Source organism: Eurosta solidaginis, chromosome 1, assembly GCF_040869045.1.
Source record: "Eurosta solidaginis isolate ZX-2024a chromosome 1, ASM4086904v1, whole genome shotgun sequence".
Taxonomy (NCBI): Eukaryota; Metazoa; Arthropoda; class Insecta; order Diptera; family Tephritidae; genus Eurosta; species Eurosta solidaginis.
The window spans coordinates 248240791-248266937 of NC_090319.1; the positions used below are offsets into that span (position 1 = coordinate 248240791).

At 35.6% G+C, this 26147-nt stretch overlaps 1 protein-coding gene across 14 annotated transcripts in view; it reads left to right on the forward strand.

The window, feature by feature from the left end:
- Nucleotides 1-26147, forward strand: part of scrib (scribble) — a 696032-nt gene that overhangs the window by 58805 nt on the left and 611080 nt on the right. For all 14 annotated transcript variants that reach the window (XM_067760306.1, XM_067760307.1, XM_067760302.1 and 11 more), the window contains one exon: nt 20727-20844. In XM_067760306.1, the coding sequence (XP_067616407.1) occupies nt 20727-20844 (118 nt within the window). The remainder of the gene's footprint in view (nt 1-20726; nt 20845-26147) is intronic.

A 26147-nucleotide genomic window follows, 5' to 3' on the forward strand; every position in this document is an offset into this window, starting at 1 on the left:
AGATACGGGTGCATCTCATTCCTTGATTCGATATGATTTAGTCAACAGGAGAGTAAAACCCTTACCTGGAGCAAGGTTGCGTACGGTCACAGGCGAGTATAACAAAGTCCAGGGAGAAGTGATACGTGAAGTCTTAATTGGGAAGGTCGTGGTTCTACACAAATTCATTGTGGCAGAGATTGTTGATGAAGTCATATTGGGAGTGGACTTCTTGGTTGACCATGACATCAAGATCGATATGCAGAGAAGGGTGATGCGTTATGAGAACCAGGATGTGCCGCTTAACTTCAGTTTGGAAAAAGGGTTCAGCAGTAAGCGAGTGCTGGTGGAGGAGATTCGACAGAGATCACGAAAGTCAAGGAAAGTAGATCGAACAAATGGGCCAAACAAATAAAAACCGACGGTACCTGTGAGAGAAACACTGGCATTGAAAAGCCCTAACGGACGCACTAAAACGAGGGAAAGAATTTCGCAGAAAGAATGCAAGGGTGGTTTCAAGCCAGGGCACACTATTGTCGTGAGCTCTGTGAAGTTGGCACCTACTTGGTCGAATAATTAAAAAAACCATATCTCATTCGTTTGTCCACCGTTTGTCCATGTTTGTCCAGGAAACATTTTCGTTTGTCCACCTTTTGTTAAAAAGTTATTTCAAAAAAAAAAAAAAATCGCGTGTGAAGTTGGCACCTCCATTTGCGAGTATTTAAAAAAACTAAATGCCATTCGTTTGTCCATCGTTTGTTCACGTTTGTCCAGGAAAAATTTTCGTTTGTCCACCTTTTGTTAAAAAGTTATTTCAAAAAAAAAAAATCCCGTGTGAAGTTGGCACCCCCATTTACGAGTAATTAAAAAAACCAAATGCCATTCGTTTGTCTATCGTTTGTCCAGGAAAAATTTTCGTTTGTCCACCTTTTGTTAAAAAGTTATAACAAAAACATTTTTTTTCGAAAAAACCCAAAAAATTTTTTGTTTCGCTTTATTGTGCTAAATTGTATGTCCGTCGTTTGCCCATCGTTTGTCCATGTTTGTCCAGGAAACATTTTCGTTTGTCCACCTTTTGTTAAAAAGTTATTTCAAAAAAACAAAAATCGTGTGTGAAGTTGGCACCTCCATTTAGAAGTAATTAAAAAAACCAAATGCCATTCGTTTGTCCATCCTTTGTCCACGATTGTCCAGGAAAAATTTTCGTTTGTCCACCTTTTGTTAAAAAGTTATTTCAAAAACATTTTTTTTTCGAAAAAAACCAAACAATTTTTGTTTCGCTTAATTGTTCTAAATCGTATGTCCGTCGTTTGCCCATCGTTTGTCCATGTTTGTCCAGGAGAAATTTTCGTTTGTCCACCTTTTGTTAAAAAGTTATTTCAAAAAAACAAAAATCGTGTGTGAAGTTGGCACCTCCATTTACGAGTAATTGAAAAAAACCATATGCCATTCGTTTGTCCATCGTTTGTCCACGTTTGTCCAGGAAAAATTTTCGTTTGTCCACCTTTTGTTAAAAAGTTATAACAAAAACATTTTTTTCGAAAAAACCCAAAAAATTTTTTGTTTCGCTTTATTGTGCTAAATTGTATGTCCGTCGTTTGCCCATCGTTTGTCCATGTTTGTCCAGGAAACATTTTCGTTTGTCCACCTTTTGTTAAAAAGTTATTTCAAAAAAACAAAAATTGTGTGTGAAGTTGGCACCTCCATTTACAAGTAATTAAAAAAACGAAATGCCATTCGTTTGTCCATCGTTTGCCCACGTTTGTCCAGGAAAATTTTTTGTTTGTCCACCTTTTGTTAAAAAGTTATAACAAAAATATGCCTATAACAAAAATATTCTTTACAGCGTAGGTAAATGCAAAACTCTAATTCTACGAATCTTCAAATGACTTGCGCGCAGGATTTCTGATCTATTGAGAGCTCACCAGATACAATCCGTCACGACGTACGCCATTTTCCACATCACAACGTAACATTTCAGCCATAAGTCATTTTGGCAAAGAATATTTCCATTGATCTCTAGTGAAAGTTGTATTGTGGTGCTACCTCCATTAAACAAAATTTTACAGTTCAACGAAAATACAATTTTTTTAAAGTACACGGAAAGTTTTAAATTGTACATAAAATTTACGGTGTTAGCATGAGCCAATAACGTTTGTACGATCACGTATCGAAAAGCAATTTCACTCAAACGATAAATATAAATCTGCCAAAAAAAATCGTAAAAATTATAATAAGTTATAGATCTTATGAGTACAGGTAGCCACCATTTCACATATTTTCCTAATCTGATTAACCAATTCAGTGCTATTGCGATTTAAAAAATTTATTTGAATCATGGATCATACAACACGATACTGGCCTAGCTTTACATTGTATATCTTGTTTCTTTTTTTTTTTTGATGTTAGCACTTTTCTTCAAATTTATATGGATCTTTACCATAACACACGAAGCCTTGGTTGCATTTAGGAAATGTTTCGTTTTGATGTGGACCTCAAAATGTACGTTATATGGAATAATGTTTCATATTTCCAAACTTCATTTACATTGGTTTTACCACGTATTGACACATATTGTTATAGAAAAAATTCGCCATAAATTTAGCTGAAGTATTTATTAGTGAAAATTGTTAATAAATCAATTAAAACTCTGGAGAGTGGATGTGTATTTGAATATTATTTTCATAACGAAAGTACGAAAGAAATTAAATTTGTTTGCGTTTTCTCAAAAAATAAAATAAATTTTGAGTTACATACATGTACATCACATGGACAATAATTAACAACAAATTAGTTATAAATAATGATAATAATTTGTCTGTAAATGCAAAACATGAATGTAAAAAACTTTGAATTCTGAACAATTTTAAAAAATTAATGGCCTTTGTATAGAAACCCTTAAATAGCTCAGCTTATATGTAACAATTGCAGATGTCATGTATTTGAAAATTTTTAAATATCGCTGTCATATTTCGCTTTGAATATTCCATGGTTCAATTATGTACAGGTTGGCTCATCTCATCAGCTGATTTTATTTATGTCATTGCATGGTCGAAGGGATTGTCAAAAGGAGATGGCAAACTCAAAATGAAACCAACACATTGGCAACATTTTACTTACACATACAAAAACTGCTAAGTTTTATGTTTCCATTCCATACCATTCGCACCAACACCAATACACAGATTTTGACAATTTGAACAGATATATTTTGCTGCTTTACAGATGAGCCAACCTGTATATAGTTGAACCATGGAATATTCTAAGCTATTTTTAACTCTGAAAAAATTAAAATATAAAGGAATTATATTTATGACTTCATTTTAAAATAAAAATAATTTTTTTTATTTTTGATGACATACTTTTAATGAGTATGAGTTAGAGGTTTACGCTGATCACTTTTTTGGCGGCGGCGTAGGATCCACAGGGTATACCGGCGGCGAAGCTTGCGATTTTGAGTTGAAAGATGTTAATGGTTATATGCTCAGACCAAACTGTTTTTTCCCGGCCTTATACTTTAAGAGTCGTTTTGTGTCTCAATTTCCACCACGCACGTGCTGTCAGTGGAAAATGGCGTACGTCGTGACGGATTGTATCTGGTGAGCTCTCAATAGATCAGAAATCCTGCGCGCAAGTCATATGAAGATTCGTGGAATTAGAGTTTTGCATTTACCTACGCTGCAAAGAATATTTTTGTTATAGGCATATTTTTGTTATAACTTTTTAACAAAAGGTGAACAAACGAAAATTGTTCCTGGACAAACGATGGACAAACGAATGGCATTTCGTTTTTTTAATTACTCGTAAATGGAGGTGCCAACTTCACACACGATTCTTGTTTTTTTGAATTAACTTTTTAACAAAAGGTGGACAAACGAAAATTTCTCCTGGACAAACATGGACAAACGATGGGCAAACGACGGACATACGATTTAGCACAATAAAGCGAAACAAAAATTTGTTTGGGTTTTTTCGAAAAAAAAAAATGTTTTTGTTATAACTTTTTAACAAAAGGTGGACAAACGAAAATTTTTCCTGGACAAACGTGGACAAACGATGGACAAACGAATGGCATTTGGTTTTTTTAATTACTCGTAAATGGAGGTGCCAACTTCACACACGATTTTTGTTTTTTTGAAATAACTTTTTAACAAAAGGTGGACAAACGAAAATTTCGTCTGGACAAACATGGACAAACGATTGGCAAACGATGGGTTATACTATGTTCAAACAGAAAAATAAATTGAGGAAATTTCGATTTGAATTGAGTGCTGTTCATACAACTCGATTTAGCTTACACAATAGTAATTTGATAGCTGGTTGGCTCATCTCTACAGCAAGAGCATACCTTTGTTCAGACTGTCAAAATGTGCGTTTGGTATTAGGGGAATGATATGGAATGAAAACATAAAACTTTGAAATTTTTGTGTGTTGTAAAAAATGTGTTCAATGTTTTGGTTTCATTTTGAGTTTGCCATCTTCTTTTGACAATCCCTACTCCAGTGAAATGAAAGACATAAAATCAGCTGATGAGATGAGCCAACCGTATAGTTCAGCCATGCGTAGCTGAAGTTTAAAAATACTCAATAAACACACTTTACAATGTTGCATTTGTAGTTTGAAACAATTTATTACGCAATTTTTTTTAAATTGGCAATTTATTATTACAATTTATTATATGACAAATTGCGTAATAAATTGCCCAAATAGTATAAATTGCAAATTTGGTGTGTGTTTGAACCTAGTATAAACGACGGGCATACGATTTAGCACAATAAAGCGAAACAAAAATTTTTTTGGGTTTTTTCGAAAAAAAAATGTTTTTGTTATAACTTTTTAACAAAAGGTGGACAAACGAAAATTTTTCCTGGACAAACGTGCACAAACGATGGACAAACGAATGGCATTTGGTTTTTTTAATTACTCGTAAATGGAGGTGCCAACTTCACACACGATTTTTGTTTTTTTGAAATAACTTTTTAACAAAAGGTGGACAAACGAAAATTTCTCCTGGACAAACATGGACAAACTATGGGCAAACGACGGACATACGATTTAGCACAATAAAGCGAAACAAAATTTTTTTTGGGTTTTTTCGAAAAAAAATGTTTTTGTTATAACTTTTTAACAAAAGGTGGACAAACGAAAATTTTTCCAGGACAAACGTGGACAAACGATGGATAAACGAATGGCATTTGGTTTTTTTAATTACTCGTAAATGGAGGTGCCAACTTGACACACGATTTTTGTTTTTTTGAAATAACTTTTTAACAAAAGGTGGACAAACGAAAATTTTTCCTGAACAATCGTGGAAAAACGATGGACAAACGAATGGCATTTGGTTTTTTTAATTACTCGTAAATGGAGGTGCCAACTTCACACACGATTTTTGTTTTTTTGAAATAACTTTTTAACAAAAGGTGGACAAACGAAAATTTTTCCTGGACAATCGTGGACAAACGATGGACAAACGAATGGCTTTTGGTTTTTTTAATTACTCGTAAATGGAGGTGCCAACTTCACACACGATTTTTGTTTTTTTGAAATAACTTTTTAACAAAAGGTGGACAAACGAAAATTTCTCCTGGACAATCGTGGAAAAACGATGGACAAACGAATGGCATTTGGTTTTTTAATTGCTCGTAAATGGAGGTTCCAACTTCACACACGATTTTTGTTTTTTTGAAATAACTTTTTAACAAAAGGTGGACAAACGAAAATGTTTCCTGGACAAACATGGACAAACGATGGGCAAACGACGGACATACGATTTAGCATAATAAAGCGAAACGAAAAAGTTTTTGGGTTTTTTCGAAAAAAAATGTTTTTGCTATAACTTTTTAACAAAAGGTGGACAAACGAAAATTTTTCCTGGGCAAACGTGGACAAACGAATGGCATTTGGTTTTTTTAATTACTCGTAAATGAAGGTGCTAACTTCACACGGGATTTTTTTTTTTTGAAATAACTTTTTAACAAAAGGTGGACAAACGAAAATTTTTCCTGGACAAACGATGGACAAACGAATGGCATTTAGTTTTTTTAAATACTCGCAAATGGAGGTGCCAACTTCACACGCGATTTTTTTTTTTTTTGAAATAACTTTTTAACAAAAGGTGGACAAACGAAAATTTTTCCTGGACAAACATGGACAAACGACGGAGATACGATTTAGCACAATAAAGCGTAACAAAAATTTTTTTGGGTTTTTTCGAAAAAAAAATGTTTTTGTTATAACTTTTTAACAAAAGGTGGACAAACGAAAATTTTTCCTGGACAAACGTGGAAAAACGATGGACAAACGAATGGCATTTGGTTTTTTAATTGCTCGTAAATGGAGGTGCCAACTTCACACACGATTTTTGTTTTTTTGAAATAACTTTTTAACAAGAGGTGGACAAACGAAAATTTCTCCTGAACAAACATGGACAAACGACGGGCAAACGACGGACATACGATTTAGCACAATAAAGCGAAACAAAAATTTTTTTGGGTTTTTTCGAAAAAAAATGTTTTTGTTATAACTTTTTAACAAAAGGTGGACACACGAAAATTTCTCCTGGACAAACAGGGACAAGCGAATGGCATATGGTTTTTTTAATTACTCGTAAATGGAGGTGCCAACTTCACACACGATTTTTGTTTTTTTTGAAATAACTTTTTAACAAAAGGTGGTCAAGCGAAATTTTTTCCTGGACAATCGTGGACAAACGATGGACAAGCGATTGGCATTTGGTTTTTTTAATTACTTGTAAATGGAGGTGCCAACTTCACACACGATTTTTGTTTTTTTTTTAAATAACTTTTTAACAAAAGGTGGACAAACGAAAATTTTTCCTGGACAATCGTGGACAAACGATGGACAAACGAATGGCATTTGGTTTTTTTAATTACTTGTAAATGGAGGTGCCAACTTCACACACGATTTTTGTTTTTTTGAAGTAACTTTTTAACAAAAGGTGGACAAACGAAAATGTTTCCTGGACAAACATGGACAAACGATGGGCAAACGACGGACATACGATTTAGCATAATAAAGCGAAACGAAAAATTTTTTGGGTTTTTTCGAAAAAAAAATGTTTTTGCTATAACTTTTTAACAAAAGGTGGACAAACGAAAATTTTTCCTGGGCAAACGTGGACAAACGAATGGCATTTGGTTTTTTTAATTACTCGTAAATGAAGGTGCCAACTTCACACGGGATTTTTTTTTTTTTGAAATAACTTTTTAACAAAAGGTGGACAAACGAAAATTTTTCCTGGACAAACGATGGACAAACGAATGGCATTTAGTTTTTTTAAATACTCGCAACTGGAGGTGCCAACTTCACACGCGATGTTTTTTTTTTGAAATAACTTTTTAACAAAAGGTGGACAAACGAAAATTTTTCCTGGACAAACATGGACAAACGGTGGACAAACGAATGAGATATGGTTTTTTTAATTATTCGACCAAGTAGGTGCCAACTTCACAGAGCTATTGTCGTGAAGCGTCGGAACGATACTGATTATGCAAAGCAAATCCGTCAAGTGCAAGCTCTGCGAAGAAGTTCATTGGTCAAACAACACAGTGCGAGGGAACGATCAAGAATAATGAGTAGTAAGATGAAACGCAGGTACAATGAGACCAAAAATTCGGAAGGTTTCTTGGAGGGAGATTTGGTACTGTTAAACAACCCTCACCGGCGGAAAGGTGTTCCAGCCAAATTTCGGTGCAGTTGGGAAGGCCCGTACAGGTGAAGACGATCAGTGATGTCATCTACCGCATACAAGCAATTGGGAAATCACGAAATAGAAGAGTGATACATTTGGCGATGCTAGCAGCGTTTAGATCGGGATATTTGTCTGATCGGGACGATCAGACTTAGGTGGAGGGCAGTGTTACGAATATTAGCAAAACTAAGGGGTGCTGCTATCTCTAAGCCGATGCTAAACAGTGATATCATGCACATCCATTGATCAATCATTATGTATCTACATAAACGAAACAATAATTGCGTCTACACATATGTGCCATGTACGTATACGAGCAGCGGAGAATCAATGCACAAACACATGCATATATCTGAGATACTCCTGAAAGTATGCAATGAGAGAAGCTATAAAATCGCGCAATTGTAGTTACAGCTGAGAAGTTTGAGAGCTGATGGCAACTAGTAGATTCTGGAAGCGCCTAGAAGATGCGAACGTTGAAATCAGAGAGTATAGCAGTTTCGATTAAGACGCTATCTAGCGAGCCATAGCAGTATTATTTTGAAAGTCAGTTTCATTTAAGCTATCAGTTTGGTTATTAAGCCAGCTAGTTGCAAAGTATAAGTGTTATTGTGAAGTACTTTAACAAAGTCCTTTTTCCATTATTCAATATTGGAGTTATTTATTCAACAGTTTAGTGATACGAACTTAGCAAAAGGGTAAATAGGAGGATTTGCAAGTAAATTCGTTACAGTACTTTAGGGAAACGAAATGTACAAAAAAAAGTACAAATGTACCATGATTATCATCACTGACCTAAATACATGCATCTACCATTGTGCAATCAGTGTTGCCACTTTTTGTGCTTTTGGAGCCAGATCTAGCCCTTTTTTTGCGTATAGCTCCAAAAATTCCGGTTAAGCCCCTAGCTCTTTTTTGGCCCTCTTTAAATGTTTGCCCTTTTTTGGCTCCAAATCTATTTCGGCAATACGTATTGTGAAATTTGTAATGTGTTTTATATATGTCGCGACTTCATGATTAACTTAATAGAGCAATTAAGGCACAATATAGAAACGCTTAGCAAAATAGATTTCTTTTCGGTTGAAAACACATTGAGAATTGTTAAACCTCAATGGTTTTCATATTTCACAAATGAAAAAAAAAAAAAAAAACAGTATAGCGCTGATAAGATAACGAGTTTACAAATGCAGTGGAAAAATATCTATCTCCAAAATTGGAAAAATGTGACTTCAACATTAAGTTTTTGGTTTGATGTTAAACAGTATAATTCCAAAAGCTTGTCGATTTTGTTGTTGTTGTAACAGTGCTTCGCCCCATCCAATAGGTGCGACCGATCACAAATTGTCATCAATATCCTCTAAGGGGAGTCCAAGGAAACTTGCTGTTTCAACATAATGAGATGGGTGTTAGAGGCGTTGCTTCCACATTACAATTAAAGAGATGGTTGGTGTCATGTCACATTACAAGCAGGGCATACATTTTGTATGTCGGGGTTGATTCTGGATAGGTAAGAGTTTAACCTGTTACAGTATCCAGATCGAAGTTGAGCTAGAGTAACTCGCGTATCCCTGGGGAGTGTGCGTTCCCCTTCCGCAAGTCTTGGGTATTGTTCTTTGAGTATTGGATTCACCGGGCAATTCCTGGCATAAAGGTCCGACGCCTGTTTGTGGAGTTCACTGAGGACCTGCTTGTATTTTTTGGCTTCATACGGCTGAGTTCTCAGGTGCCGTATTTCCTCATAATGCTTACGGAGATAGCTCCTTAAGCCCCTGGGCGGTGTTGGCTCATCAGTCAGATGTCTGTTGGGATGCCCAGATTTCTGGGTATTCAACAGGAACTTTTTGGTTAGCATCTCACTACTCTCCCTGATGGGGAGTATTCTCGCCTCATTATGTAGATGGTGTTCTGGGGACATAAGAAGACAGCCCGTGGCGGTTCTGAGAGCAGTATTTTGGCAGGCCTGTAGCTTCTTCCAGTGAGTAGTTTTTAGGCTTGGCGACCATATAGGGGACGCGTAGCATGCAATCGGCATGCGTTTTTTGTCTTTTCCCCAAGTACTGCCAGCAAGAGATTTGAGGATTTCATTACGGCTCTGAATTTTTGGTACAATTGCGGCTGCATGCTCCCCAAAATGTAGATCCTGATCAAACGTCACACCCAAGATTTTGGGGTGTAGGACAGTCGGTAGCGTCGTGCCATCAACGTGGAAGTTCAAGATGGTCGACATTTGGGACGTCGATTTTGTGCTGCCACTAAGTAATGCTGAAGTTGCTAGAACGTTTTCAAACACGAGTTTGATTAAAAGCAAACACAGAAACAAAATGAGTTTATAATATTATTTTTTGGCGACCTTTTTATTTAAAGATATTGATTTTATGTGTACCGGCTCGAGGTCGAGCCAATATCAAAATGAGTTTAGTTATGTTGAATTCGCTTTTGACAATAAGAAGGGGTCTTAAACGACTGAATAAATGCTGTTATGACTTCCAAATAAACAACGATCTCTTAAAATTAATGAACACAAAAAATATTTATGAGTGTAGCAAAAATAATAATTCATCTTCTAGGGACGAAATCATAGATTTTCAAGTCTAAGGCCCTTCAAACATATCTCGTCCCAACATAAACTTGATATCGCACGTGTATTTTAATGGTGATTCGTACACCCGTAGGACGTTAAGAATTGAATAAAAAAATTGGAAAAAATTTAAATTAATTTTCATCGGCCAACATTTTGCCAAGTCGTATTTTTGGCGAACCTGCACATAGCCATGCCGTCATTGTAGTGTGAAAAATACTTCTTACTTTTTAACGATACTTTACCACCAAATGGAAAAATAAAAGTTAAAAAAAAAAAACGTATTTTGTTATTAAAAAATATTAAATTAACTATAAAAGCAGTATTCTTAAATAAATTTAGCTCTTTCTCTAGCCCTTTTTTGCTAGATTCTAGTCCCAAAGAATTTTTTTTTTCTGGCAACACTGTGTACAATCATGGTTCAATTAACAACTACAGCCGCAATTCTGGCCTCAGATATCCACGATTATATTAATTGTTGACAGTGAAGATGGAATGATTTATTCAGAGAGGAACAGTCGTTGGAAGGTTTTTGCGCGGCTGTTATTTTCCCTCTGCCTCTTGCAATTTACAATATGCCTTTCCACACCGCTTTCGGAGCTTTCGGTTGCTCTACTGCTGTTGCTTTTATCAATTTTACATATTCCACCATTTTATTACCAGTCAATCGACTATCTGTGGGGCATAGGAACAAACGTATGCATTTGACATTTGTGGGTATGCTTCTCTGAATTTCTGTTAGCCCGGTAAAAATAGACACAATAGCGAAAATGGTTGACTACTTGGATATTGGCTTTGGCTACTAGGATTGACTTACAAATAGTTTGAATATATAAGCACCATTAGTGCATATGAGTTCGTACATGAACTTCCTTATATGTGCGTATGTGTATACATTTTTGCCTAGAGTAGTAGCATTAGCTTCAGCGCTTCTACGATTAATTTCAAACTATAGAACACGTACTCCACGTCACTACATCTGTCCCTATACCTCAGTGCATATTTTGTGTTGCCACATTTAATAGCAAAAAAGAAGCAAAGTGCTTGGCGTCGTAAACCGGCCGGTAAATTCATTTCTGTGGATATGAGTATTAGGCACAAGTTTGAATAAAAAATCGATTGCCCACGCTGATTTTTACATGAATCTTACCTATAGATGTACGTATGTTGTATGTATGCATATTTTTTATATGTTTATAAAGCGGGATGAATAGCCATGACTATTCACGGTGATTTGGCTCTTCCAAAGATTCTATCACTCACAAATGGACAGTGGCGTTACACTGAAATGACAGCCCTTGGCCAGAAAAAATCCCGGGTAGCTCGACAAATAGAACCGGCTGCAGTGGGAAGCGTGCGCTTTCGCCCACCAATCGGAAGAAAAAAATTGTTGCCGCCAATTTGTATGCCTGTACGAACAGGGTCTATGCAAAATGAACGGAACTGTTTGCTTTTTACTGCTGCCCCGATTACGCATGAATTTTTACCTCTCTGAAGTTGGCAAGACAACTTTTACATGGAAAAAATTACCTATTGTGTAAATTGACGTGAATTTCGCGTAATTTATCCGTGAAACAAATTTGCCGCGACTATATTTTAGAAAATATCGAAAACCACCTTAGAGACCAGTTAGGAAAATAATTCTTGCACGTGAATTTGCCGTAGAAAGTGGCAAAAAAATTCGAATTTATTAAATATGCCACTTATCTACGGTAAATTCACGTGCAAGAATTATTTTCCTAACTCGTCTCTAAGGTGGTTTTCTGAGGGTGGGACGCTAACTTAACACTGTTTCACGGCAATTTACCCAATAGTTAATTTTTTTCCACGTAAAAGTTGTCTTGCCAACTTCAGAGGTCTAGAAATATGCAGAGATTTACGTAAGCTAAGTAATTACATTTAAATGCTAGATTCACAGTCAGATAAAAAAACGTATGATTTCGATTTGATGGATTTCCTACCTTCTTTCATTTTATTATGCTCAAATTAAAACTGTTTTCTGGATGCTCTACAAAAAAGCATAGACATACCCTTTTCAAAGTATTTCAATAGAATTGGGACATACTTTTTGCTTCAATTTATGTGCTGCAAAAAGTTAAATTTATTGGCGCAAATGAAAAACGTGATTCTCACAACAAATTGATAGCAGCAAAAAGCGAACCGATGAATAAAAAAATCCTCAACAGTCACATCGCTGCTCCAACTTTACGGCTAGGTAGGTCAAAGTAGACAAGCATATTGGTTAGACCGGGTCGATTTATTAACCGATATCGCGCCATCGATTTTTCGATAGGATTTGGGCTCAGGAAAAAAAGTTCCACTACGCATACCCAAAAAACTAATTTTTGAGCCTGCAAAATTTTTAACGATTTTTTAGATTTTGTATGCATTTTTGCATTTTTAAGGCTCCAAATCATTTTTTATGTATTTTTTTTTTCGTGTCAGTTGGCAAATGCAAAATTGGTAAATGCAGTTTTTGAAAAAAAAAAAACTCTTTTATGGAGATTTAGAAGAATTTTGGTCGAAAAATCGATTTTTTTTGCAGGCTCGAAAATTATTTTTTTGGTTATGCGCAGTGGAACTTTTTTTTCCTGAGCCCAAATCCCATCGAAAAATCGGTAGCGTGATATCGGTTAACTTTCGTCCATAAAAATCGACTCAGGTTAATATTGGTACAGTTGGATTGGATGATGAAAACAAAGCTGGCAAAAAATTGATCACAGCTTCATGGTGGCTTTCATTTGTTGTTTCTTCTAAGCTCAGCATCTTTGCCTTTAACTTATTAATTTTATTTTTTGTAGCTTTCCTTGTTTTGTTGTTGTCTGTGAATGACAATGAATTGAAAATTTATGATTGGAAATGTCGACGTTAATAGAAAGTGCACCGCCAAATTAAAGACAAAATTAAACTGAGGGATGAATTTATTTGTATTTTACGATACTTGGTCGTACATGGCTGTGTTGTAGAATAGTGGAGAAAGCAATTAGGTTGTTTAAATAGATGCCTAAGTCGTGTTCACACCGATTTGTGATTGTTTTTGCTTGGTACGAAAGCTTTAGGTTATTGACCTTAATATTTGCTTGTTTTTGAATGTACTCAAAAATCAATTTACATACACTGAAAGAAATGGTGCTAGTAAAACCAACAAATCGGTTCTGTTGTTCCTGACTTAACGGAGATTCAGTGAAATTGATCGAATTACGGTTTATTCGACCGAGTTCTTTGTCAAACGAACAAATTAGTTTAGTCATTTGAACAGAAGAGAAATTGTCGCTCTTAAGTTAACAAAATTCTGTAAAATTTACAGATTCCTGGTCAATCTAACTGATTTTTCTGTTAACACAACTGATCTCACTGGTCATTTCAACAGCGATCAACAGTCAATACATGAGCAAATTTCAAAGAGAATTTTACGCTCACTGCGCTCTCTACTTTGTACCTATGATGATGGTGCCACTTGTTTAAAAAAAATACCAAATAAGAAAACCACCAAATCGAAAAAACACACAAAATGTGAAAATAACAAAAAACTAGTTTTTCAGTTATCAATACAAAACGAAAACCCCTTTTTTGAATTTACTGTGCAAAAAATTATGAGATATCGGGACACCTATTTATCGGGTACAATTTTGCAACTTCTCCTCCAAGCGAAATGCAAAATTGCGCCCTCTTGTTGCAAAATTTTTGTTTAAACGAAGAGGATTTTTCCAAAGTTGGTAACACTTTGTTCAAGTTTTTACGAATTTTCACTCACGCGAACGAATTTAATAAGATAATAAAAAACATCCTTTTTTAATGTTGATGTTTTCGACAACATAAAAGTTTGAGTTGTTTTGGAATCGTTTCAACTTAGAGTGTTACGAAAATTAAACTTGCCAAATTACATGTAAAGTTACTCCAGCGGTGAATTACCTTCTAGCGATTTGATTCTTTACTTTTCTACAACTTACAAGTTCTCTATTTAAAATGTTATGCCAAACATTTATACAAGTTTTGTTCGACACAATCAAGTGTCGCAACTACATGCGAGAGAAGAAATTGGGAATGAGCTGAGCTGCAACCGAAAGAATTGAGAATCAGTTTTGTGACTACTATTTTCATTTTTATTTGCAAAGCGAAGTTCAAAACTATAAATTAAATAAATTATAAAATATAAAATTTAGTGAAAGTGCGTTTAATAGAACAAAAAAATATGGTGTATAATGTTTAATGTGTGCCAGCATATTTGATGTACGCCCAATTGACGTTCGGTTAGTAAGTGCCACCGTGGTGTGATGGTAGCGTGCTCCGCCTGCCACACCGTATGCCCTGGGTTCGCACCACGGCAAAGCAACATCAAAATTTTAGAAATAAGGTTTTTCAATTAGAAGAACATTTTTCTAAGCGGGTCGCCTCTCGGCAGTATTTGGCAAGCGCTCCGAGTGTATTTCTGCCATGAAAAGCTCTCAGTGAAAACTCATCTGCCTCGCAGATGCCGTTCGGAGTCGGCATCAAACATGTAGGTCCCGTCCGGCAATTTGTAGGGAAAATCAAGAGGAGCACGACGCAAATTGGAAGAGAAGCTCGGCCTTAGATCTCTTCGGAGGTTATCGCGCTTTACATTTATTTATTTATATGGCAACATAAGTACTTTCGTACAAAGCTGTCGCAACAACTTTTTTTGTTCATTTGACTACTAAAACGGTCAATTACGAATCAACGATTTGTGCGCAGTTGATTCAACATCTTGTTGCGATGGATAAAAATTAACAGAAATTTCGGTTTAATTTTCCCGTATTTCGGTTGATTTTACAGTCTTTTTCTTTCAGTGTACATACATACACTTACGGTAAAAAAAAGCCGAGGAAACTGTTTTCTCTGTTACGGCGTTTCTACAGTCGATACAGCTGCGTAACGAAACTTTTTAGTTATTGTGGTTAATATCGATAATTCGTTAACTCATTATGTGGTATTTTATGGCGAGAAAATTAGAAAGTCCCTGGCAGTTTTCGTAAAATCAACTATATTTCATATAAGTAATAATTTTATCCTTGAAACAAATAATATAATTGTCTAAAAAGAAAAAAATCACGCAAAGTATGGAAAGCGTCAGCGGAGAACATTATAATGAATTATCCCTAAGGAGATTCCGGACGAAATATACTGAATAGGGGACTTTATTCGCACGTTATCAAAGTGGACGACCACGAAAGGCCACTGAAGGCGTTAATAGGAATATCGTCAAGATAGCTCATCTGAATACATTTAAAACTGTTCCAGAAACTTCGCGGAATTGAAGGATAGTATAAACATGAAAACTATAATATTGTTTGGTCCGCCGTAACTTGAGGTATAACAATTAGATGGTCCCTGGCTAGAATAAAACTTCTTAGTACAAAAATCCTTCCCCCCTAATAAACTGGCTCTGCGAAAAAAGAAACTGCCCTCGGAGCGACTGGCGACGAGTCATATTCTCAGAATAGCGCAAAATAAACAAACTGAATTCAGTTTTGTAAGCTCTGTGAAGCTGTGAAGTTGGCACCTTGCGAGTAATTAAAAAAACCAAATGTCATTCGCTTGTCTATCGTTTGTCCAGGAAAAATTTTCGTTAGTTCGTAAAGTTATAACAAAAATATTTTTTTTTCGAAAAAACCCCAAATTTTTTTTTTCGCTTTATTGTGCTAAATCGTATGTCCGTCGTTTGTCCAGGAAAATTTTTCGTTTGTCCACCTTTTGTTAAAAAGTTATTACAAAAACAAAAAATTCTATGTGAAGCTGGCACCTCCATTTGCGAGTAATTAAAAAAACCAAATGTCAAACAAAAATATCTTTTTTTTTTTTTCAAAAAAACCCCAACATTTTTTTTTCGCATTATTGTGCTAAATCGTATGCCCGTCGTTTGTTCATCGAGTGTCCATGTTTTTCCAGGAAAAAAATTCGTTTGTCCACCTTTTTTTAAAAAGTTATTTCAAAAAAAAAAAATTATATATATATATATATATTTGTTATAACTTTTTAACAAATGGTGGACAAACGAAATTTTTTCCTGGAAAAACGATGGACAAACGATGGACAAACGACGGACATACGATTTAGCTCAATAAAGCGAAAACAAATTTGGGGTTTTTTCGAAAAAAAAAAAACAAAAATATTTTCGTTATAACTTTTTAACAAAAGGTGTTCAAACAAAAAATTTTCCTGGACAAACGTGAAAAAACGTAGACAAAGGAATGACATTTGGTTTTTTTAATTACTCGCAAATGGAGGATCCTACTTCACGCCCAATTTTTTTTTTAAATAACTTTTTAACAAAAGGTGGACAAACGAAAATTTTTTACTGCACAAACATGGACAAACGATGGACAAACGACGGACATACGATTAAGCACAATAAAGCGAAAAAAAATTTGGGGTTTTTTCGAAAAAAAAAGATATTTTTGTTATAGCTTTTTAGCAAAAGGTGGACAAACGAAAATGTTTCCTGGTCAAACATGGACAAACGATGGACAAACGACGGACATACCATTTAGCACAATAAAGCGAAAAAAAAAATTTGGGTTTTTTTCGAAAAAAAAAAATATTTTTGTTATAACTTTTGAACAAAAGGTGGACAAACAAAAATTTTTCCTGAACAAACGATGGACAAACGAATGCAATTTGATTTTTTTCATTACTCGCAAATGGAGGTGCCAACTTCACACACACTTTTTTTTAAATAACTTTTTAACAAAAGGTGGACAAACGAAAATTTTTCCTGGATAAACATGGACAAACGATGGACAAACGACGGACACACGATTTAGCACAATAAAGCAAAATAAAAAATTTTGGGGTTTTTTCGAAAAAAAAAAAATGTTTTTGTTATAACTTTTTAACAAAAGGCGGACAAACAAAAATTTTTCCTGAACAAACGATGGACAAACGAATGAAATTTGATTTTTTTCATTACTCGCAAATGGAGGTGCCAACTTCACACACACTTTTTTTTTAAATAACTTTTTAACAAAAGGTGGGCAAATGAAAATTTTTCCTGGATAAACATGGACAAACGATGGGCAAACGTTGGACATACTATTTAGCACAATAAAGCGAAAAAAAAATTTTGGGTTTTTTTCGAAAAAAAAAGATATTTTTGTTATAGCTTTTTAACAAAAGGTGGACGAACGAAAATTTTTCCTGAACAAACGTGGACAAACGAATGGCATGTGGTTTTTTTAATTACTCGATGGAGGTGCCAACTTCACACACGATTTTTTTTGAAATAACGTTTTAGCAAAAGGTGGACAAACGAAAATTTTTCCTGGACAAATGATGGACAAACGAATGGCATTTTGTTTTTTTAATTACTCGCACATGTAGGTGCCAACTTCACAGAGCTAGTTTTGTAATGCATGGTTAGCCCCAAAAATACCAAGATATGGATTCGCAGCTACGTTCAGATTACTGCGCTCGATTAGCCCCCAATTCTTGGTGAGATGCCGTCTTGAACACTGTCAATGTAGGCGGCCGTGTTAGTTTAACTCAGACCTGTAAAGAAAAAGTGCCAGTACAAGTACGAGTATCAGTACCTCAGTACTTCGAAAAATGAGTACAAGTATAAGTATCGAGGTACTTGTTGAAGTACAAGTAAAGTACTTGTTAGTACTTTCGAAGTACTTTGATAAGTATTGAACGGTTTTGAAGCGGATCAACCAGCACCCTTACGATCACCTAACTTTCACAAAATGGTTGAAGAAGAGTTTTACAGGTATTTTAATGATACAGCAACAGAGTTCAATATTCTTCAGAGTTATCCTCTTATGAAGGACCTGTCACTCAAAATGAATACGCCTTCAGCTTCCTCCGACCCAGTAGAGCGTTTATTTTCCTTAGCAGGCATTGTTTATAGACCTAGAAGACAATCAATCATGGACTTTTCGTTTGAAAAGCTAGTACTAATCAAGGCAAACACAAAACTACTTTCATATCGTTAGCTGTTGTACAATTTATACTTATTTGATATGTTGTTTTACTTCTTGTTGCTTTCTAATATAAATTTTACTCATATTTTTATTTTCCATTTATGAATCAAACTGACATATTTTATTAGAAAAAGTACTTTCGTGTACTTGTAATTATTGCTACTTGTACTTTCGGATTCGAAGTACAAGTACTGTAGTACTAATACTTTGTACTTAGATTTGAAGTACTTATACTTATTTGGTACTCTAGTACAAGTATGTACTCAGTACTTTACAGGTCTGGTTTACCTGCCTATTAACAAAATCTAAGCGACTCTTTGTTTTTAATGCGTTCACTGTGACCTTAACGCAGTTTTGACTCAATCTTCTTGATTTTTGGGACTTATTACGTATCGCGAACCTTAACTGATTAAAACTTATTATGCAATCATAAGAGAATATGAATCATAGCCAATCGTTCCCTGTTCAATTTATTTTTTTATAATACCAGTTAGCGTGCGGAATCGCTTTTTTGTGGTGGAAAGTGGGTTTTTTTTTAGCCATGGGCCATGAAATTCGTTTTTCACAAGAGAAAAAGGGCCGTTGCTATTGTAGTTGTCCTTCAATTTCGCGGAAGTTTCTGGAGCAGTTTTAAATGTATTTAGAAGAGCCATGATGACGATATTCCTATCAATGCCTACATTGGCCTTTCGTGGTCGTCCACTTCGAAAATGGGAGGTTAAAGTCACCTATTTAATGTATTTCGTCCATAATCTTTTTAAGAATAATTTATTGTAATGTACTCCGCCTACTATTTCCACATCTTGCGTGATTTGTCCTTCGTAAACAATTATATTAATTTTCTTCTTCAAGGATAAAACTTTCTAGCTTTCTCGCCTTAAGATACCACCTAATGAGTTAAGGAATTGTCGATGTTAATCACAATAACTAAAAAGTTTCGTTACATAGCTCTAATGACCATAGAAACGATGTAACAGGGAACACATTATCGTCGGTTTTTTTTTATGGCCTTAAGTGTATGTATTGAAATGATGGTTTTAATTCTTAAATGTTTAAAAAGAAAATATTTGTTTAATTCGTAAAATTTAAGGAGTTTTAGACGTATTGCGCAACAATTTCTTTTCATTAAATTATTGTTTTTTATTACTAGCAAGTACACGGCTTACGTTGTTACGCCGCAAAAACTAAATCCATTGAGTTTTTGCTATTTGGGTAGGTACAGTTAAAAAAAGAACTATACATACATATTTTATGTCTATTTTCTGCTAAGAATGTAATAATGTTCTACCCCTCCTGGATGAAATGCAAATATTTTTAACTTTTATTTGCACTGAGAACGTAATAGGTCAAGTAGCCTTGCATAATACGATAACACTTTTAACTTCATTAACCTTATAAACAATTTGTTTATTAACTACTTTGAAAGAAACCAAAACGCAAAAAGATAACAATTCAAATAACATTAGGTACATGAGTAATTTGGATTGTGGAACCTAAAAATTTAATACCTAAAATAAGGTACATTTTCCACATCAATTAAAAATTTCTATCAGTACAAAATTTCTTGTTCAATTGGCAAATTCTGGACTGAGAAACGGTTAGTTCTGTGGTGCCCCAGTTCGTGACTAAATGTCGACCGTGAGAAAACACCTCACTACGAAGCCCTACGCCAAGATAGTTAAACGTATGTCCTTGGGTCTTAGTTTTGTAATTGCTAAATAAATTCTAACAGGAAACTGATCTTGTTTGAAAGTTAAAATTAGATCGATGGGTATTATTGGTATCCGTTTGATCATTGTTGTTTCGCCTACTGCAAAGCAATCTATTAATATTCTTTCACAAACAGTTTTATTAATTTCTTCTGCGGCTGAGTTCGTTGAAGTGACGATAGCTCGCTCATATAACTACTTGGAGTGCTTATAGTACAAGTTAGCAATATTTGGATATACGTTATCAATAAGTTCATCAATTGTTCTGACGCAGGGTCCCACGATTTCTGGCATTGTATCATAACCAGCGCAGGTAATGGACTTTTTCAGTATGAAATCTGCAGACTGATTATATATTCACAAATATTCAAATATTCTTATCGTTAAGCTAGCAGAGCACTTAATTTATAGAAAATTATATGAAAATTTTGGAATATTTTTGGCAATTGGTAGAGCATTTTATTTTCTATACATAATTTGATGTTTTTGAGGTGCCCTTAACCCTTTTTCGCATATTAGTTCTTTGGAAAACCGAAGGCGTCGTCACACCATCGAATTCACAGTCTCCACAACGGACACTTCGCCAGCCAAGACATGCATCCACTAATCCGAATTTTTGTACGAAACGTTTGACGTTTGAATTTAGTCTGAAAAGTATGCTGAAAAAATCTACATTTTTTATTCTGACTGCTTTACTGCATTTTCCAGTCATTAAGGTTTTGCCCAATTTAGGGTAGCAATTTAGGCAAACTCGAACACAGCCCAAATATCTAATTCGTTTATAACTTAATATCTCTGCTTGATTTCAGAATTTTTTTCGACTTCATCGCTTGCGAAAATTGGGACTGAGTGATAATGAGATAGCCCGATTACCTCCAGATATTCAGAATTTTGAAAATTTAGTGGAACTCGACGTTTCCCGCAATGGTGAGTTACATATTTTCATAGTATATAAATTCACCTTTTTATAAAGTTATTCTGACATTTGAAAATATGGATGTTTCCGTTGTTAAGTTTTGTCTATGATAATATAATACTTATGGCGTTTACTTGTCTGAAAATAATGTGGCCCTGTGGGTTCTTCTCAGCTCTCTCGTAAGTTTTTGGTATTCACTTTCGCAAAATATTTCTCACTGAATAAGAAAACTGAATAATAACGGTATCCACATAAAAATTCAATTTGCAAAGCGCCAGGTAACCTTTTTCAAAGGGTAGAGTTAATAGAGCAACATAAGGGTAATATTTTATCCAGAAAAGAAAACGCCATTAGTTGTCAATCGACCACGCATATGTTATCCTATAAGACACAAAATATTGGTCCAGTTAGTTGGTTGACATAGAATACATAAATATGTACTTGTTTACATTAACAATTTTTTTTTGGTTAAGCTTCAATAAGTCGCCCGTAATATTCCTATACATACGGGATACTTAGTAAAATAATGAGATAATTATATATACTTGCTTACGCATTATGTTCCACTAATATTAAAAACCCGATTTAAAATGAACCGGTTGTAGCTAGAAGTGGCTTTAAATTACGTGATTTTAGCAAGCTTTTATAGCCCCATAATTTTTTCTCGAGAAGACCTAGCATTCAAAATGAGAAGGATGCCAAAAGCTAGGACGTGCGAACGCTGTTGGAAAATTTTCTGTTTTTGTTTCTAAAAATAATGCATTTTTCGACATATTATTGCATATATAATGTGAATATACCGTTGTTTGTTAGGATGAACAGGTTCAAGACGATTTTTGCCCATGAATGGAACGTCCGTAACGTTGGAAACATCCATTCGTACGCATATGTATTCTTATCGAAATGAATGTTATATATTAAAAAACAAACGAGGGAAGAGTTTTTTACGCATTTGATGTAAAAACGAGGTCGGAACTCTAAAAAGTGATTGGTTGGTTAGAGACGTCAAAGGGAATCAGAATGATGTTCCTATACCGCTTTGTGCTCGATACCAGGACCCATTTCACAAAAATACAAGTCTTGCAGTACAAGAGAGCCTGTTCTGACAAGTTTTTCCTGTTAGAAGAACTTTACTTGTATTAAAATACTTGTATGTTTTTTAAAATTAAAATTAAATTTTGAAAGAAAAGAATCGGTAATATAAAAGTATCAAGAAAAACTAATCGATACTTATTCGTATCATACTTATTTAAAATTCTCAAAAGCTTTAAAACCGAAAACTCCGAAAGCAATTCGTGCTATGAGGAACTCATTTATTTATTAGAATATGTGTAATTATCATAAGTAATATGTAATAGTAAATACATATGTACATATAAAAAAGATACGGGTACCAAGTACTCAGTCGTTCACAAAGACCCCAACCAAGAAATTTAAAACTTTACAGCAGAAGCAAAAACATTTTATTATCCCTTTCAAGGAATGCAGATATCGCGCTATAAAAGTGGCATTATTCCATTGTTTTTGGTAATACCTCATTCAAATTTTTACAAACTTAGGTAGTATTTTAATACAACACACCAAAATCTGTGAAAAATGCAGTTTCGAAAAACGTGTTGGTTAGGGCCTATGTAAATAAGCTAGCGATATTTATCTGTGTAAACGATTAAAAGTGCTATCGAATGACAGAGATAAGGATACTAGGGGTCGTTTCTGGTTTCTCTTCCGGTTCGCTTTGCGTTTCGATTCTGGATTCGGTTTCGGTAACGGATTCGATGCAGGGCACCTTTCAGGATGGGTTTCGGTTTCCAGTTTACTTCCGGGTTTGGTTTCGGGCTCAGTTCTGCGTTCGGTTACGGTTCCGGGCTTTGTGCCGAGTTAAGTTTCGGGGTCCGTTCCTGACTGGGTTCCGGATTCGGTTTCCTTTTCGGCTCCGGGCAGGTTTCCTTTCCTTCCATTTCACTTCCTTTCCCTTCCTGTCCTCTGCCTTTCTTTACTTTACCGGCTTTGATTTGCTGTCTGATTTCACTCATACCAACTCACCACGCACATTACGCTTACAAATTCAGCGTACCAATACTATGAACTACGCTTATACTTACATTCTATATTTTCCTATATAGCAACCACTTCTAAAGATTGCGCTTACACTTACACTTACCTTACGCTTACATTCTGGTTTCCCCATACCGTTAGCAAAGCTGTTTGCACATCAAAAAGAAATATGATAGGCCATAAATATTTTTTATGCAAACCATTTTTTGGGCCGAACTCATAAATAAGCATGTTTGCATGGAAACACTTACTAAGTACTTTTTTAAATAAAGTTTTGGTATTATTTTTATCTCCCTCTTTGATCTGCACACTTCGCAATTCTGGAGCTGTAAAAACAATTTGCATTACCGTTTTTGAGATCTTGTTTATGGTAAAATCCTCCTACTAATGCAATTTAAGTCTACAAAAAAAAAAAATTGCTTATAATTAAAATTGCATTTCCCATTCTCGATAATAAAAATGGAATTATACTGCTATAATAAGTTTGATTGTACAACAAATATGTACAAGATTCTAATTTGATCGGTGTGTAGATATAAAATGTTTCAATTAGGAATGAGTAAATGAGCTAACGGTACTAACGTTGGGGCAAAATTCAATCAATAATTAGTGTACATGCACATATATTTATTTATACCTGTTGCTTTGGGGCACATAATTAAAGTGACCAGTAGGAAATGGAAGAAGTCCTACGAGATTTTTAAATATTATATAACACTAGCTGAACGCTTGCGTATGCAGAATACTGCGTCAGGTCTTGAGTCATCCATATCAACCTAAATTTAAAAAAATTAACAACTTCAACAAAGAAAATAGTAGTCGGAAGCGGTCGTTTTAAGGTGGCAGACACACTATAGCAAAGAACAATATTATATTTTAAATAATTTTTACCTCATTTATTGGCAATTTATCACAAAAAAAAAAAACAAAAAAAGGTATAGCTCCGTCCGGTTCCGAGAAAAGTGAGTGTCTGCTGGCTTACGTCGAAAATCAGGGAAAATGTCTATTTTGAGAAGTTTTGAATAGCGTGCGCGAAAGATTTCTGCGCTAGTGTGTACGTAGTATGCATGTATAAACATACATATGTACAATGTACATTAAGGTGGTTTTATCTCATAGGGTAAAAAAATGTCAGAATGTTTTTGGGGGCACCCCCCTAAAATGTTTCACTTTGTAGATTTTAAGAATGCCAAAGATTGAGCACAATTGGAAGATGATAAACCCGTGCCACTGGGGCCTCAAAATTTTGAAAATCTCGATTTTTGGCAGTTTGGCGACATCGGCGACCCATATCTCTGGAACGGCTAAAGCTATTTGCCCGGTCATACATCAAATTAAAAGCGATACTGTTAATAATATTTTATATGCAATAACAAAATACGTAGGTTAGGTTGGGTTGAACTGGCCGGTCCATGAGGACCTCACATAGCCTGAATGAGTCCGTAGTGTTACCAGAAGTTTGTGTTAACGTCCAAACTGAAAAACCCTATCAAAAACCAGGACCTATGTTATAAACTAACTCCCTCCTCTTGGCAAATACTAGAAGCTTCCTAGGACTTAAGCCACTTGCTGCTTCTTGATATGACAGCTGTGTCACTCCTAATAGCTGGAGTCTTAGGCTGGCAAGCGCAGGACACGAGCACAGAATGTGCTCGATCGTTTCCTCCTCCAACCCGCACTTCCTACATCTGCTATCACTGACCAAGCCTAATTTAAAGGCATGTGACGCCAGAAGGCAGTGCCCAGTCAGAATACCCGTCATGAGTCTACAGTCCTCTCTTTTTAATGATAGGAGCAACTTTGTTAGTCTAAGGTTTTAAGACCTACACATGATCTTCGACAGAGTACGGCCCCGTGCTTGAACCCACGCCTTTGCTTAATCTCGCCCAGTCTAATTGGGACGTCTACGGAGCAAGCTTCAAGGGATGCTCCCTTTTTAGCTAGTTCATCCGCTTTTTCATTCCCATCTATTCCAATATGCCCTGGGACCCAATATAGATGTATGCCTCTCCCTGTCCCAATTCTCTCCAGAGACCGCTTACACTCTAAAACACATTTAGATGCTGTGCTATGCGAGATTATTCCCTTAATTGCTGCTTGACTGTCAATATAAAAGTTAACATGGTTGCAGCTTAAGCTATTCTCTTCCAGGGTTTCTACTGCTTTAGTTACGGCTAATATTTCTGCTTGGAAAACGCTACAGTAATCCGGCAGCCTATAGGATCTGCTTATTTCCGGACCAGCACAGTATACCGCAGACCCTACTCCTTCCACTACTTTCGAACCATCGGTGCACACATGTCCGCCTCGTCCGCCATTTGCGCACCCTTGCGCCAACCGTCCACCTCTATTGTGGCCTTAAGATCTCCCTCAAAGTGCAGGTAGGGAATCATGTAGTCTGTTCGTCTTGTGACTGATGACGCTATACTACTATGGCCATATGGTCGGCGCTCAAGCAGTCCTCTCTTTTTAATGATAGAAGCAACCTAAGTAGTACTGAATGTTAGACCCACAACAATGGCTTTTTAATGTCAGGTATGTGGTTGAGGCCCTATGCTCCAATAGGAGTTGAGGAGGATGATATTGATGATGATGTATCTATTTTTGGAAAAACTATACAATGATTGCAGAAAAATGCAAAAGTGAAAGAATAGAAAAACGGAAAGTGCAAGAAATGCTGTAAAAGAGTTTTCCCTAAAGTGGGATGATCTCTTTGATATTGCCCACCAAGTTGCCCTGACGACGATGACTTCAGAAGAAGACAAAGAGTTTCTGTTGAAACAAAGACAGAAAGGAAGATCAGGCTCCAGAGACGGTGGAGCTCGCGGGGAGACAACAGAAGAGTCAGAAGGACCATCTGCCCTCAAGAGAATCAAGCGTGGCTTCAAAGAGGTCCCAACCATGAAATTGTAATTGTTGCTGGACCGCTGTAAGGTGTTCGATAGGAACGCTACTCGTATAATTTTGGCTACAGTAGAAGCTCTCGGAGAGGATCCCAAAGACTATAAGATCTCCAGAGGCGTTATCCGCGAACAGCGGAGAATAAACCGTGAAAAATAGACGGAACAAATTCAGGACAGACTTAAGATACCCCAAAACGAGGCTGTTTGTATGCACTGGGATGGAAAACTACCAACAGTTATCATCAAAACAGAGCAGAAAGAACGGGTTGCTGTTCTGTTATAACATTGGACTAAAGAACAACTCCTGGGCGTTCCTGAAACTGACAGTAGCTCAGGGGAGGAACAAGCCCTAGCAG